Source organism: Macaca fascicularis, chromosome 13 (genome assembly GCF_037993035.2).
Source record: "Macaca fascicularis isolate 582-1 chromosome 13, T2T-MFA8v1.1".
Classification (NCBI taxonomy): domain Eukaryota; kingdom Metazoa; phylum Chordata; class Mammalia; order Primates; family Cercopithecidae; genus Macaca; species Macaca fascicularis.
In genome coordinates, this window is record NC_088387.1 from 50,249,708 (window position 1) to 50,263,797 (window position 14,090).

Here is a 14,090-nt window from a genome sequence, read left to right on the forward strand (position 1 = left end):
AAAGCAGAGAGAGGAAGTGGAGAGAGAGAACCCAAGCAATCCCAGGATTCTATGGGAATAGGCCAAAGCCAGAGGTGCTGTGGCCTCCCTGCCTAGCGGATTCCTGGCCGAACCCTCCCCGCTGGAGTTCCCTTTCTATAAAATGGAACCTCTTCCCCAGCATGGTCAAAGAAACCAGAAGATACAGGTAGCTGCCCTCCTAGGCAGCTTGGGAAAGAGACAGGGGGTGCCCGAGTGAGGAGAAGGCAGGGGGAAAGGGGAAAGTCCTGGATTGGAGAGGAGGCAGAGAAGGCCGGGGCTAAGGCAAGCCAGACACCAAGCCCCAGGCCCACCCTATCCCCAACCAGTCTTGTGAAAGAAGCAGCAGTTCACGGGGCCCCACCCACTGCTTCTGGGCTGCCTCTCCCTCCAGAAGGCTGGGCCGGAAGTAGCACCTACACCCAGTCCACCCTCCCCGCCCACCCAGGCACATCCCCCTTCACAGTCACACCCTGTTCAGGTACCGTAGAGATACACACACTGACACTGCTGTGTGGTTCAAACTGTTTTATACTGAAATATGTCCGAGCTGATCCAAAAAAGCGTTGGGTCGGGGGTTAAGGAAATGATGGAAGTGGGGTGATCTCAGAGCTCCATGTAAGCAACTCTGGGAGTGTGGGCCGGTCCATCTGTCTATCTGCCCACCCTGGCAGGACGATCAGGCCTTGGAGGTCTGGAGGAGCTCGCCGAGCTGAGTGGAGGAGGCCGGCCAGTCCCATGCTGGAGGGGACCCCACGCCCGCTCCTACAGGGCAGGGGAGTCCTCAGCTGAAGGGCTTCACCAGCTTCATGGCAGCATAGTTCTGGAGAGAGGGAGGAGACAGGGACACAGGGTGATCCCACTGGGGCAGGCACAGCCAGAGCTGCTGTCCCGGATCTGGGGCTCAGAGGACGGGGCTGAGCTGCCAGCAGGCAAGAAGCTGAGAGAGGAGGCTCGTGGCTCTTCAACCACCTGCCCAGGCCTCGCCCTCACCACTTGCCATCCATCCCATGCAGGGCTCAACACTCGGCCCTGCCTAGTGCTCCAGCCCATCAGGCAAACCCATACCCTCCAAAACTCCACCCGCACCCTCCCACCTCGGGGCTAAAGCTGCCCAAATTGCTCTGTCTTCTCCCCCATCAAGCCAGGCCCATTCCCAGGTTCCAGCTGACTGCCCAGAGGACTCTGAGCACCCTGGACCTGGCCTCTTCCGTCAGACAGGTGCTGAAGGCAGGGCCCAGGGTCCTCCCCCACATGGCAGCCCAGGGCTCACGGATCATCACACCCTTGTCCAGAAAGCAGAGAGAGAGAGAGCTGGGGACGGGCTGTCGTGGATGACCCACGGCACAGCCCAGCACTAGAGGCGGGGCGCCCTTGATTGAGCCCTGCCTGCTGCAGGATTGACAGTATCCTCCCCTCCCCATTTCTCCCCCCCAAAACCATGAAAACACATACAACACAACACAGGGCTCCTAATTGGGACAGTATGTTCCCCAGCGCCGGCCGGGGAAAGCCAACTCTGGAAACAGAGTGGGCCTCCTTCCCCGCCAAACGCCTCCTGCCTCCCCACGCTGGCCCTGCTCCCGGCTGGCTCCGAGGGGGAAGCTGAGAGGAATCAGACAGGCTGCCCCCCGTACCCCTCCCAAGGGAATTTCCAAGAGGGTGGGGGATTAGGCCAACTGCAGGGAGCTGCCCTGTCCTTGAGCCCCTCTCCACTAGGCCCTGGCTTGGGGCGGGCAGCCTCTGTCCCAAGGCCTGAAAGCCAGGTGAGGGTCACCAGGGCCCGGCCCTCATAGTCTGGTACTGGCCAAATGATTGAGTGACTTGGGTGGAGGGAGACAGGATGTGCTCAGCTTGCAGCAAAGACCTGTGAGCAAAGCCAGTCTACAGCCTCAGGCCCAGGCCACCCCCTTCATCCCTAGACCCCTCACCTAGGATCTGACACCCCCACACCAGCCCTGGGAGAGGGGAGGCAGGGTCCATATTTTAAAGAGGAAAACTTCCAGAAGAACTCAAAGGAGAGTGGCCCACTGCTGGGCGGCCAGGAGACAGGGAGGAGTTCTGACCAGGCCCCCCACAGTGCCGCTCTGCTCCTGCCCACAGGGATGAGGAAGGACCACAGGCTGGAAGTAACTGGAAATCTTTCCTTCCTCTCCCGGCCAGGCAGCAGGGCCTCCTTCCCCAGGCCCCTGGAGGCCTAGATCTGCGGCCCAGTAACCTCACAGTGCAGGGTGCAGCTGGCAGGGGCTGGGCTTAGGCATATCACAGGTGGTGGTGATGCCACTTTGGACCTGCCCTTCCCCTCCCTTTGGCTTTTCAGAAGGAGGCTTGGCTTAATGAACAGCACCCAGGGAAGATGACGGTGCTCCCCTAAGCACAGTCCCAGCCACAGAAGGCCAGAGCTGGCCTCGTGCAGCCCCTTCCTCACATGAGCAGGAGGGATTTGCCAAGGTCACAGGGAGAGTCGGTAATCCTGACTTCAGCGACAGAGCTCTGTCACATCCAACAGGGTTTCTCCAACCATCATGTGCCCAAATGCAGATTCCCCCTCAGCAGGCTGGGGCTGGCTCGGGACTCTGAGTTTCTAGTGAGTTCCCTGGTGCTGCTGCTGCTAGTCCTCAGACCACACAGAGGGCAAGAGTCTGCAACAGCTCTTCTCTTCCTAAACTCCCATGGCCTGAGCCTCCCGAAAGAGCATTGGACCATCCACAGTATTTTTCCTTACTCTCTGGTTTCAGTGTCTCCACAGGGAACTGAGCACTCCCAGTGGCACGAGGCCTCATCCTCTTCTCCCTCATCCCCAAAACACGCCCTTACCTCCCAGACACACACAGGTGCTTAGAGTCTCTGTGGCTAACTGAACACTGGCCAGCTGGGCTCTGAATGGGAGGAGGAGCTTGAGGCAGGCTGGGAAAGGTGCCGTCTGCGCAGGAAACACCAGGCAGAAGTCCTGGCGCCTGACCCCGGATCTCAGGTCACAGCGACAGCTCATGCTACAGGACACTACACATGCACACACCCTTCCATAGTCCTGTATCTCAGCTTATATTTGTAATCTCATCTTCCTTTGCTTAAAGAGGCCTCCCACATGGTACACACCTCAGGTCCCTGCAACCTAGATCTACCCTGGACCACAGTCAGATTTTGCTGATCAACAAACCTCAGAACCTCAGAAACATTTCGCCATGGCGCCTTGGGCGACCACAGCCAGCTTAGCAGGTCTGGCCTATAGGCAGACCCATCATCACCCCGGTTCTAGACTCTCCTTAGTCACTATGGCCCAGAGGGTAGCTGATCTGGGCATCCAAAGCAGACGTCCTTTCCCCAGCTCCTCTCAGTTCAGCTGTTAGAAACTGCATGGAAAGATGTGTGGTTTTAACTCTCTTCCTCTCTGAGATGCATTCTGCAGACACAGGCATAGGCCAGCTACAGTGGGAGGGGGGTCTTGCCCTTTCCTTCTCCTGGAGGACTCACAGAGCAAAGAGCTCACCTAGGGGCAGTTCCCCAAGCAGCCTGTCTGCCAGGGGAACAATGCTCTGGGCCAGTGGCCTGGTGCTGACCAGGACTGAGGCCTGAAGCGGGAATCACAGCGAGCCCTGGATTGGGAGTGTGCGCGAAGTAGTGTGCAGCCTACAGCCAGGCCCTTTCCTTCCCTGAGTGTTTGCGTTTTTACCACCAACATAAGGTCCACAAGGGGTGGATTACACCATTCTCTCCACTTTTATATAGGGTTGGAGTTTTCATATTAAAAAGGTTTCTTTTAAATTTTAAAGAGCATTAGAAATCAGGTGTCAGCCTGAGAATGCTGCAACCCCTTCAAGGTCTAAAGTATCAGAGACACCGGGGGAGGCTCCCTGGTGATCCGGGTCCCCTGATGAGTTGTGTGGGTTGGGGAAGTATAGGCAGGGGCCTTCCTCCCACAAGCAAGGCCCCACAGAGCAGGGGCACGACAGCCACCTCTGGTCATCAACTGGTGATGAGCCACCTGCAAGCTCATCAACTGACTTCTTACCAAGTGAAAGGAAACCCAAATGGGCATCGAGCCAAATAAGGGCTCCTGGGCCAGTCTCCCACTCCCCGACAGCTTTCCTATGCCCACCTGCTGCAGGAGGCAGGACACACTCTATTGAGGGCCTCAGGTAGACCCTGAGATGCTCTCCCAGCCCCAGCTCCTCCCTTCCTCTGGATTTGCAACTGCTGTCAAGACAAAGGGACCTTCTCTGCTCTGCCATCGACATCTCACCTTCCTTTCAGACCCAGTTCCACACCTCCCTTCCAGAAAGGCCCCCGCCCACCGCAACCCAAAGGGCCTCATCTTCTCCTCACCCCTTGATTACATATTCTAGGGGCTTGCTGAGGACAGCTTTGTCTCACCAGGAAGGGCAAGTACTCAGTTTCTCTCACTGGACTAAGAGCCTCCAATGGTAGAACTTTGTATACCTACCAGATTGGAGACCACCCAGAGCAGGGCTCTGAATCCTCATCAGACCAGGGGCTCTCCAAGGACAGAGGTTACTTCTCTCCATTAGACTGGGAGAGCTCTTTTAGGACAATGATGAACTCCCCCATTAGACCCAGAGTTCCCCCACCATAGCGCCATCAGGCCTGCTCACCGGGAAGGCGTAGATGAAGATGGCCAGGAACAGCAGCAGGATGAAGAGGATGATAAAGAGGATGATGGCCCACCGGAAACGCCGCCACAGGATGAACTTCATGGTCTTGTATGGGGAGGTGAACCACAGGAAGGAGGTGTCGGGGCGCCTGGAAGCGAGATCCTGGAGGTCAACTGGGCATCCTCTACTAGGGCTGCTTTCTCCAAACTCTGCTCTCAACAGCAGGTCCAACGGCCTGGCCCTCTGCAGTCCACCCCCAGCGCCTGCCCAGTTCTCTGCCCTCCTCTAAACTGACAGGCCCTGTCCCTAAACTAGCCCTTTGCGCTTGTATTCCGTCTCCCCCAAGCCCTTGCTACAGTGTCACCCCCACCTGTGCTGCCCTCCTCTTCTGGGTGCTGCCAAGCCCTAAGCATCCTCAGGGGCCCAGTTCTCTGCCACCCTCTCCAGGACACCTTCCTTGGTGCCCTTGCCCATTCCTGACCCAGGACTTAATCACGAACTACAGATTTAGGAGCTGGGCAGTGCCTCAAAGTGCTCCCCAGCCCACTGAGTCCCAGATAAGCCAAGCCACCTGCTCAGATGCACATGGCTGGTCCATGCTCAGGGAAGGATGGTGGGAAGAGAACATAGGAAGCTGGTTCTCTCACAACCAAGAATCTCAAAACCTTTCCCTAGGCCAGCTCCACAACTCAAAGTACGTGGAGGATTCTGTGTCTCCATCATGGCCCCGTTAACTCAGACTGCACGCTGGTGTCTCATGGGTCTCTCTTTTCTTCCTGTGCAGAGCCCAGCATCCTCAGGCAAGGGTGCCTCTCACTGCTCTGCCAGCCCCATGGCACAATCATAGCACATTCCCTAAGAGGCCTGTGATATAGGGAAGACAGGGATTGGGCTCCCCATTTCACAGATGGGAAAATGAAGGCTGAAAGACCATTTGAAAGTCATACTGGCACCACAGGAGACCCATGGAAGGCAGCTTGGTAGGTAAGGTCAAGACCTTGATTGGGCTCTGGAGCCAATCAGACCAGGTGAGAACATTTCCGCTTCACCACTGTCCTAGCTGGAACGCCCTTATTGAACTTTGCTGAGATTACAACTACCCTGCAGGGAAGGTTCCATAGCACGATGTATACATGCATATGATAGCATGCTTGGCACGCAACCAACAGGTACCCAGTAGCACCTGCGTCTTGAATTCGCTGAGCCCAGTGTTCTCTGGAAAGATGCCCGTCACCTGCCCCCTAACTTACTGTGTGGCCTTGGATGAGTCATGCCCCTCTCTGAGCCATGTGGGCTTTGTGACTTCTACATGGCCATGCAATGGGATGCCTCCTGGACTGTGCCTGTACCCCCAGACCTGTGGGCATTGGGGCTCAGGGGCTGGGCACTGACCTTGGGTCCTCAAGTTTAGGGTTCATGTTGGGCTCATCCCTGCCCTGGCCAGCGGGCCGCTCCTCATGCTCACTCTCTGTTACAATCTCCAAGGTCATTTCCAGCTTGCCCTGAGGGGACAGAGAGCGCCTGGTTAGGGGCACAAAGGCTCTGCTCAGTGGCCTGGAGAATAACCAGGCCAGGAAAAACATAAGGGCCACTTCATTATTAAAATAAATAAATAAACAAAAATAAAAAAAGATGTAGGGTTTCTGAACATAAACGCAGCACTTGCTCTTCGTAAAACATTTGGAAACCTCAGAAATGTATAAAGAAGGGAGACTCTCACCCTCACGTCCACTACATGGAGACAAGCACTGTTAACATCTGCATGCATCACAGCTGATTTTCTCTGCAGGTGTATGAAATATACATTTCCATAGCTGGCTTCTTTTCACTTAGGAATATTCACTATGTAGTTGTCTATCCTTTAAAGTTTGGTTTTGAACGACTGCCAAACATTCTATGGGATGGTTGACCATAATTATTTAGTAAACTACTTATTTTGGTTCATTTAGGTTGTTTCCAACTGTTTGATAGGATAAATAATGCTGCAACAAATATCCCAGAACCTAGATTTTTAAATTTTATTGGGTTATTTATTTAGAAGAGATTTTAGAAGTGGGATGACAGAGTCCAAGGGCAGAAATATTGGTAAATCTGTTACTATATGTTATCAAATTGCTTCCTCCACACAGTAAAACCATTAACACTCCCAGCAGAAGTAAAAGGGGGGCCTGTCTTCTCTCTGCATCCTCAGCAGCAATGAGCATTTCTATTTTAAAAATATATATAATTTAACAGACAAAAAAAACCCACATTTTAAAATACAGTAGTCCTCCCTTATCTTTGGGTTTGATTTCTAGGGTTTCAGCTACCTGTGGGCCAGTACAGTAAGATATTTGATACACAGAGAGAAAGACCACATTCACCTAACTTTTATAACAATATATAGTTATAACTGTTCTATTTTATTATTATAGTTGTTACTCTCTTACTGTGCCTCATTTAGAAATTAAACTTTCTCATAGATATGTATAGATGGGAATAAACATAGTACATAATATGGGCTTAGTACTATCTGCAGTTTCAGGCATCCCCTGGGGGTCTTGGAACATACCTCCTGCAGATAAGGGGGGACTACTGTATCCCTTTATTTAATTACTAGAGAGACTAAATCTTTTTTAAAATGTTTTGCAGACATTGGTAATTATTTTGTGAATTATCTATGCATGTCGTTTTCTCCTTTTTCCTTTGGGGCACTAGTGTTTCTTATTGTTACCATTCTTTATATAACAAGTAGATTCAATTTCAAGGACCACTTTCAGGGTTGGCTGGCTGCCTGCAATTTCTAAGTAAACTTTCAGGGATTAACTTCTTCTCCATGACTGCTGTGGACTCAGGGGAAGGACGGTTCCCTCTGGCCCTCCAGTCACCCCTCTAAGCAGACCTCTCAGAGAGTAGAGCAAGGATGGTCCCTCAGAGGGTCCTGCTCAAATGGGAGAGGCATGACCCCTGTCCATTCACCCAGGAAGCCCAGATCAGAGGAAACCCAGGACACAGGTCTCTATTAAAGCCAATGAGCAGAGTATAAACAGAGTCATCTTTTGATTTAAATAGGCTTCCCCTGGGATGTGAGCCTCAAAGGAGAAGAAGGCTGGAAATTGGGAGGAAAGAGGGAGAATGCCTTGGAAAATAGAGTAAGGGGGGGACGGGGGCAGGAGAGAGGGAGAAAGGAGGAGGAAGAGTAAGCATGTATTTTCTGATGATATATTTTCTGACAATGTATATGGAAGAAGCTGCCCCCATGCCCTCCGCTGGGGCTGGAGAAGCAGACTTACCGCCAGTATCTTCTTCTCACCCTCTTCTGCTACACAAGGCCACCAGCCCTTCACTGTTTTCTGCTCAAAAAGGGACACAAACCATTCTGGGTGGAAAGTGTCATCCAGCTGGTCCAAGGAGCACTTCTCGGCTGTCTTGGCTGGCTTGGGCATGCGGTTGAGATCGAGCTGCAGGGAGCCTGCAACACCGAGGTGGTTTTTGTCCAAGGGTTGCTCGAACACTGCCAGCCTGTAGCCACCCTTAGGCAGGGCAGCTTCAGGAAAAACTCAGTGACCTCCTCTGTCACCAGCTTCTATCCATGGCCGAGCCACAGGTAAAATCTCACAAACTCTCCGTCTCCCCACCCATTGTTTCCCATTCCATCTATACAGCTTCCCATTCACCTACTCACGCATTCATATACATGTTCATCCACTCCTATTTACTCACCCTTAACAAAGCCACCCACCTCTTCAATGACTCATTTATGTAAAAATCCATTCATACACCATCTATAAACAGCGATCCATCAATTTTTTTAAATTGTTTTTATCATGGTAAAATACATATAACAGAACATTTGTTATTTTAACCATGTTAACTGCACAATTCAGTGGCTTTAATTACAGCCACAATGCTGTACAACCATCACTACTATTTCCAAAACCTTTGCATCCCCCAAACAAAAACTCTGCACCCATTAAGAAATAACTCCCCATTCCTCCCTCCCCTTCGCCCTCGTAACCTCTAGTCTACTTTCTGTCTCTATGAATTTGTCTATTCTAGATATTTCATATAAGTGGAATCATACAATATTTGTTCTTCTGTGTCTGGCTTATTTTGATTTCCATAATGTTTTCAGGGGTCATCCTTGTTGTATATATCAGTAGTGTTTTTTTTTAAACCGTATTATTTTTTTGTGGTTGAATAAGATTCCATTCTAGATACATACAGGTTGAACATCCCTAATCTGAAAATCTGAAATTCAAAATGCTCCAAAGTCTGAAACTTTCTGATTGCCAACATGATGCTACAAGTGGAAAACTCCACACATACGTACTTAAACTTTGCTTCATGCATAAAATTATTTTAAATATTCTGTAAAATTCCCTTCAGATTATTCTTACAAAGTATATATGAAAAAAATTTTGTATTTAGATTTGGGTCCTATCCCAAAGATATCTTATATGCAATTATTCCGAAATCCAAAAAGCATCAAAAATCTGAAACACTTCTGGTTCCAAGCATTTCAGATAAGAGAAATGTACCACACTTTGTTCATTCATTCATCTGTTGATGGACACTTGAGTTGTTCCCATCTTTTAACTTCATATAGTGAATAATGTTGCAGTGAACGTTAGCACACAAATGTCTGAGTCCCTGCTTTCGATTCTCTGGGGTACACACCTGGAGGAGGATTCTTGGTTCATTAGTAATTCTATGATCAGCTTTTCAGGGAACTGCCAAACAGTTTTCCACAGCAGCTGAATCATTTTACAAAACCAACAATGTCCCAGCACACCAGCAATTTCTCCACATCGTCAAAACACTTGTTCTCTTCTGGTTTATTATTATTGTTATTATTATTATTATTATTGCCATCTTAGTAGACATGAAGTGGTACCTCACTGTGGTTCATCCAACAGTCTTTTTCATCTACCACCTAGTTATCCAAGCAGCCATCTTTTTATATTGTTTTATCTAATCATCCCTTTTATCCATTATCTCCCAGGATACCTTCAACTATTAGGTTGAACCATATGAAAATTCTTGTATTTAACTATCTTTGACCCATTTAAACAGCAATTTCATGTCATTTCACCTAATCTAATCATGACCTGATAAAGTCAATGGGATTGGAGCACAGGCTGCTGAAGGGATTAAGAAAGATCAATAGAAAAATTATTTTCTGAAGCCAAATTAAAGAAATTCTCAAACACCATGCAAAGGTGATTCAAATTTTTTCAGTGTGGAATGCATAGTTGCTATAAGTGAACATTAAATATAACTTTTTTTCTAGTTTTCTTTCTTTCCACTCATCCATTTATCAGTCTGTCCTTCCATACAGCTGTCCATCTACTTTGACCTATCTACATTCCTCTATAGCTACCATTTGTTAAGCACTATATCTGTCCATTAATTAGGTTATTATTCCACCTGTCTGTCCACTTATTCAACTGTATAGTGGCACTCATCTATGTCTCCACCCACCCATATAGCTCTCCATCCCTCCAGTGCAGATGAATGAATGTTTATTTTCTATTTGAAATATGATGCCAATAGATTAAGCAAATATCAGAATATTAAACCACACACACACACACACACACACACACATGCACACGCACGCACACACATTATCTCAGCATGACCTACATAAGAAACTGTAAGGAAACACAGGATAACTGGATGGTGACTTTATAGGTGCTTAACCATTACCTTTAAAAATTAAGAAATATTCAAAAGACATAAATTACATAATTAGAAAATAAATTATGAAGGTGGAAAAGAAAAATCTCATGGATATAAAAGCTAGTATTTGTTAATGGTTTTATTTTTTAAAACAAAGGATGAGTCTGTTTAACTTTATTTTGAACATGGTTTACTCAGTCAGTAAAAAAGGCAGGGTTTTTTTGTTTTTCTTTTAAAAACTAATTTTCTAAAGCCTCACTTCATAAAGGAAAGGCTGATGCCATAAATTCATAAAGTCTGTAAGAAAAAAGACTCCATAAACAATTTAAAGCATAAGAAAAATCCGGAGAAATTATTTGCAATGTATTCTTAATACATAAAAGGCTCTGAAAATCAATAATAAAAGATGAACATTGCAAAACCATGAAAAAATTCCACAATATGGATAATAAATATATTTTAAAGTTCTACCTTAAATGCAATTAAAAAAATGCAAATAAAAAGGAATTATCTTATTGGCAATTTTTTTTAATGTACAGTGGTAGCAAAAGTTTAGGGAAAATGGCACCCTGTAGAAACAGGGCACAGGTGGGAGTATAAACAAGTAAAACCTTTCTAGAGGGCAACTGAACAAAATGTTTCAAAAACTATTAAAATGTACAAAGACACATCTGCTTCTTAGAGCTAAGCAAAGATATGCACAAAAGATCCAAAGATATGCATACACCAAGGGTGTCACTCACTTTGGAAAACCTGGAGATGACCTGAATACCCACCAAGAGAGGATTAATTAATGAAAACAGGGCCCATCTCTTCGACAAAACATAGGCAGGCATTAAGTGTGATGATGGAGATATAAATGCAGATCGATACCTACTGACCAGAAAGGATGTTCTTGGAAGATTGGGTTTTCCAGAAAATCAGGATATAAAACAGTCTGTGTAATAGAAATCCATTCATATACATATGCATATATGTGTGTATTGTATATGTATGCATGTAGATGTGTATATATTAATACGTATATAAAATACTTACGTTTAAGTCTCAAATAATATATAACATAATAATCCATGCCAAAATGTTAGTGGAAATTATCTCTGGGTGGTGAGATTAAGGTGGGGAGGAGGCATTGCTTACCTGCATTTTCTAATTCCTCTACAGGAATTATGTACAAAATAATAAATAAAATAATAGAAGTCAAACTTGGTGCCACCCTTTTTAGACCTGATGCTTTTATAACAAAGTTCTCTGTGTGCATGTGGCCAGGCCAGGTGTGCAGGGCGGGGGAACAGTCAGGTGAACTGGCAGCCTTCTCCCCACTGCCGGAAGCCACACCTCAGAATATCCCCTGCGGGGGCCCCAGCGCTCAGCTAAGACCAACTCACCTTCTCCAATCAAGGGCCACCCCAGGAGAGCTCCAGGCCACCCTGCTCCCAAGTGGCAGAGCGGATCCAGAAACCATGGATCCTGACTTCCTGGGCTGCCATGTTCACAAACTCGCTTTATTTTTTAATCAAGGTAAAATGCACGTCACATAAATGCACCACTTTAACCATTTTAAGTGTACAAATCAGTGGCTTTGAGTATATTCACAGAGTTGTGCAACCGTCACCACCATCTAATTCCAGAACCTTTCCATCACCCCGAAAAGAAACCTCTTACTTGTCACAGTCACTCCCCAGCCCCACTTCTCCCAATCACTGGCAACCACTAACCTATTTTCTGTCTCTATGGATTTGCCTATTATGGACATTTCATATACATGAAGTCACATAATATTTGACCTTTTGTGTCTGGTTTCTTTCACCTGGCATGTTTTCAGGTTCACCCACAGTGTAGTATGTATCAGTATTCCATTGCTTTCATGGCTGAATAATACCCCATTGTATGGATAGACCGCATTTTCCAGAGTTAACCTTTATAGCCATGACGGGGCTATCATGAACTCACTGCTCTCACGGACAAGCATGCTGGCCCCATACAATGTCTTCCTCCTTGTCCCCATATCCTAACCCTACAAAGCCACCATCAGCACCTTCCCTTCAACCCAGAATCCCTGCTCCCCAGCCCTGGATTTCAGCACAGCCCTTTCCACCAGAACCCTGTCTGGCAGTAATGGGGATGGAGGCTATGTTTGTTCATTCAGTCGGTCACACAGGCACAAGGATGAAGAGTGACTTGATACCCTCACTCACAGGGCTCAGTCCGTGTCGAATGTGAGGCCAGACAGCTGGCGACAGGCAGCACACACTTGCGTCCCTCGCATCCTTACGGATCTGAGTCCCACCATCCAGCATGGCCGTGTTCAGTGCCACCTCTACTGACAGGTCCACCCTCAGTGGCCACCAATCACTCTGACATTGCTGTGTGTCATACACCTCACTTAACACTGGGACACATGACCCTGAGCTCCCTGAAAGCAGAAAGCAGGACCACTCCTCCTGCTAGGCTTCCCCAAGGGTCCAACAGTGGCATAAACACACAGTGTGGGTGCTGGGGCAGCCCCCAAGTGCAGAATGGGATTCTAGAAATGGTGCTTACCCAGAAAATCATCAAAGGAGAACTTGTCATTGTCCCAGATCTGGAATATCACTCGTGCTGGGATTTTGCTCTCAGTCTTGTCCAGCCTCCAGAAGGCATCCTGACCCAGAGGAGGAACAGAGAAGGATGCAAGGAAGCAAGGTTAGAGAGAGGCAGTGTTCCTGGAGGCTGCCTGGAGGAGACAGAGGAGTAGGACATCCCCAAGGGTCTTGACAGAGTCAGGTCCTGTGGGAAGACTGGGAAAGGCAGATCCCAGAAGGCCCAAAAGGGCCCAAAAAGGCACCATGCAGGCTCAGTTCACATAAGATGGCTCCATTAATCCTCCGAATTCTGTAAGTCAAAGTCGTCACTACCATTTTGCAGATGTTGAAGGAGAGGCTTGGAGAAGTTAAAGGAATGTGCCTGAGGTCTGACCACTAATAATAATAACATTAATATCATGCTTCCTATGCATTGGCCCTCTACTGCTATGAACTCATTTATCCTTCCAACTACCTATGAAGGAGATACTATCTTCACAGTGGAGGAGACCAAAGCAAGTAATTTGTCCAAGATCACACAGCTTGGAAGTGGCAAGCTGGATTCAAATTCTGGCAGCCAGGTTCCAGAGTCCTGCTCTCTACCGTAAACCCTGCTCTGTACCTGGCATCTCAGGGTCAGGGTGGGGTAACTGAGACTCTGAGGGACCCCACCCCAGCCTGGCTGTCACAGAAGGATCTTCCAGCACGCTGCTGTAAGGAGTTGGCACTGGAATCTAGACCCCAGCTCCTCCCTCTCCACCCCACCCAACTTCACTCCAAGAGCTTGCCCCAGAGCAAAGCCAAAGCCTGAAGTACTGGGAAGTTCTGTCTCCTGCTGAAAGGAGAGGAGGGGCCCTTCTCTCCCCACCCCACCTCCCTCAGACCAGCTCGCCTGGAACAAGGTCATCTTGGGCTTCCTCCCACTGAAGTTTCATGGAGCAACTGAGCAGTGTGGGACTGCACACGCGGAGGCCGGAGAGCACCCCTCAGTCCAGCCATACTCAACCCCCAGCACTGTCACTAGGGCTTTCCAGCGCAGTCTTGTTCTCTGGTTTCTCACTATAACTCTCCCCTGGGTGAGTGGCAAGGACAGGAAACAGTGTGACCATCCTGCAGACAACGGGTGCCAAGTCCTGAGTGCCGGGTCAGAGCAGGGGCCTGGACCCAACTCTGCAGGAGAAAAGCTCCACTGAATGCCTGGTAAACCCACCCTTGCTGTCCAGCCAGGGCC

At 48.4% G+C, this 14,090-nt stretch overlaps 1 protein-coding gene across 23 annotated transcripts in view; it reads right to left on the minus strand.

Moving 5' to 3' along the window:
• Positions 1–531: 531 nt before the first annotated feature.
• The window catches only part of DYSF (dysferlin), a 233,094-nt gene continuing 219,535 nt past the window's right edge, over positions 532–14,090 (minus strand). For all 23 annotated transcript variants that reach the window (XM_045369115.3, XM_045369111.3, XM_045369113.3 and 20 more), the window contains 5 exons: positions 12,840–12,939; positions 7,904–8,082; positions 6,024–6,133; positions 4,632–4,779; positions 532–841 (listed from right to left, as the gene is read on the minus strand). In XM_045369115.3, coding sequence (XP_045225050.2) covers positions 803–841; positions 4,632–4,779; positions 6,024–6,133; positions 7,904–8,082; positions 12,840–12,939 — 576 coding nt within the window. In that variant the 3' untranslated portion in view covers positions 532–802. The remainder of the gene's footprint in view (positions 842–4,631; positions 4,780–6,023; positions 6,134–7,903; positions 8,083–12,839; positions 12,940–14,090) is intronic.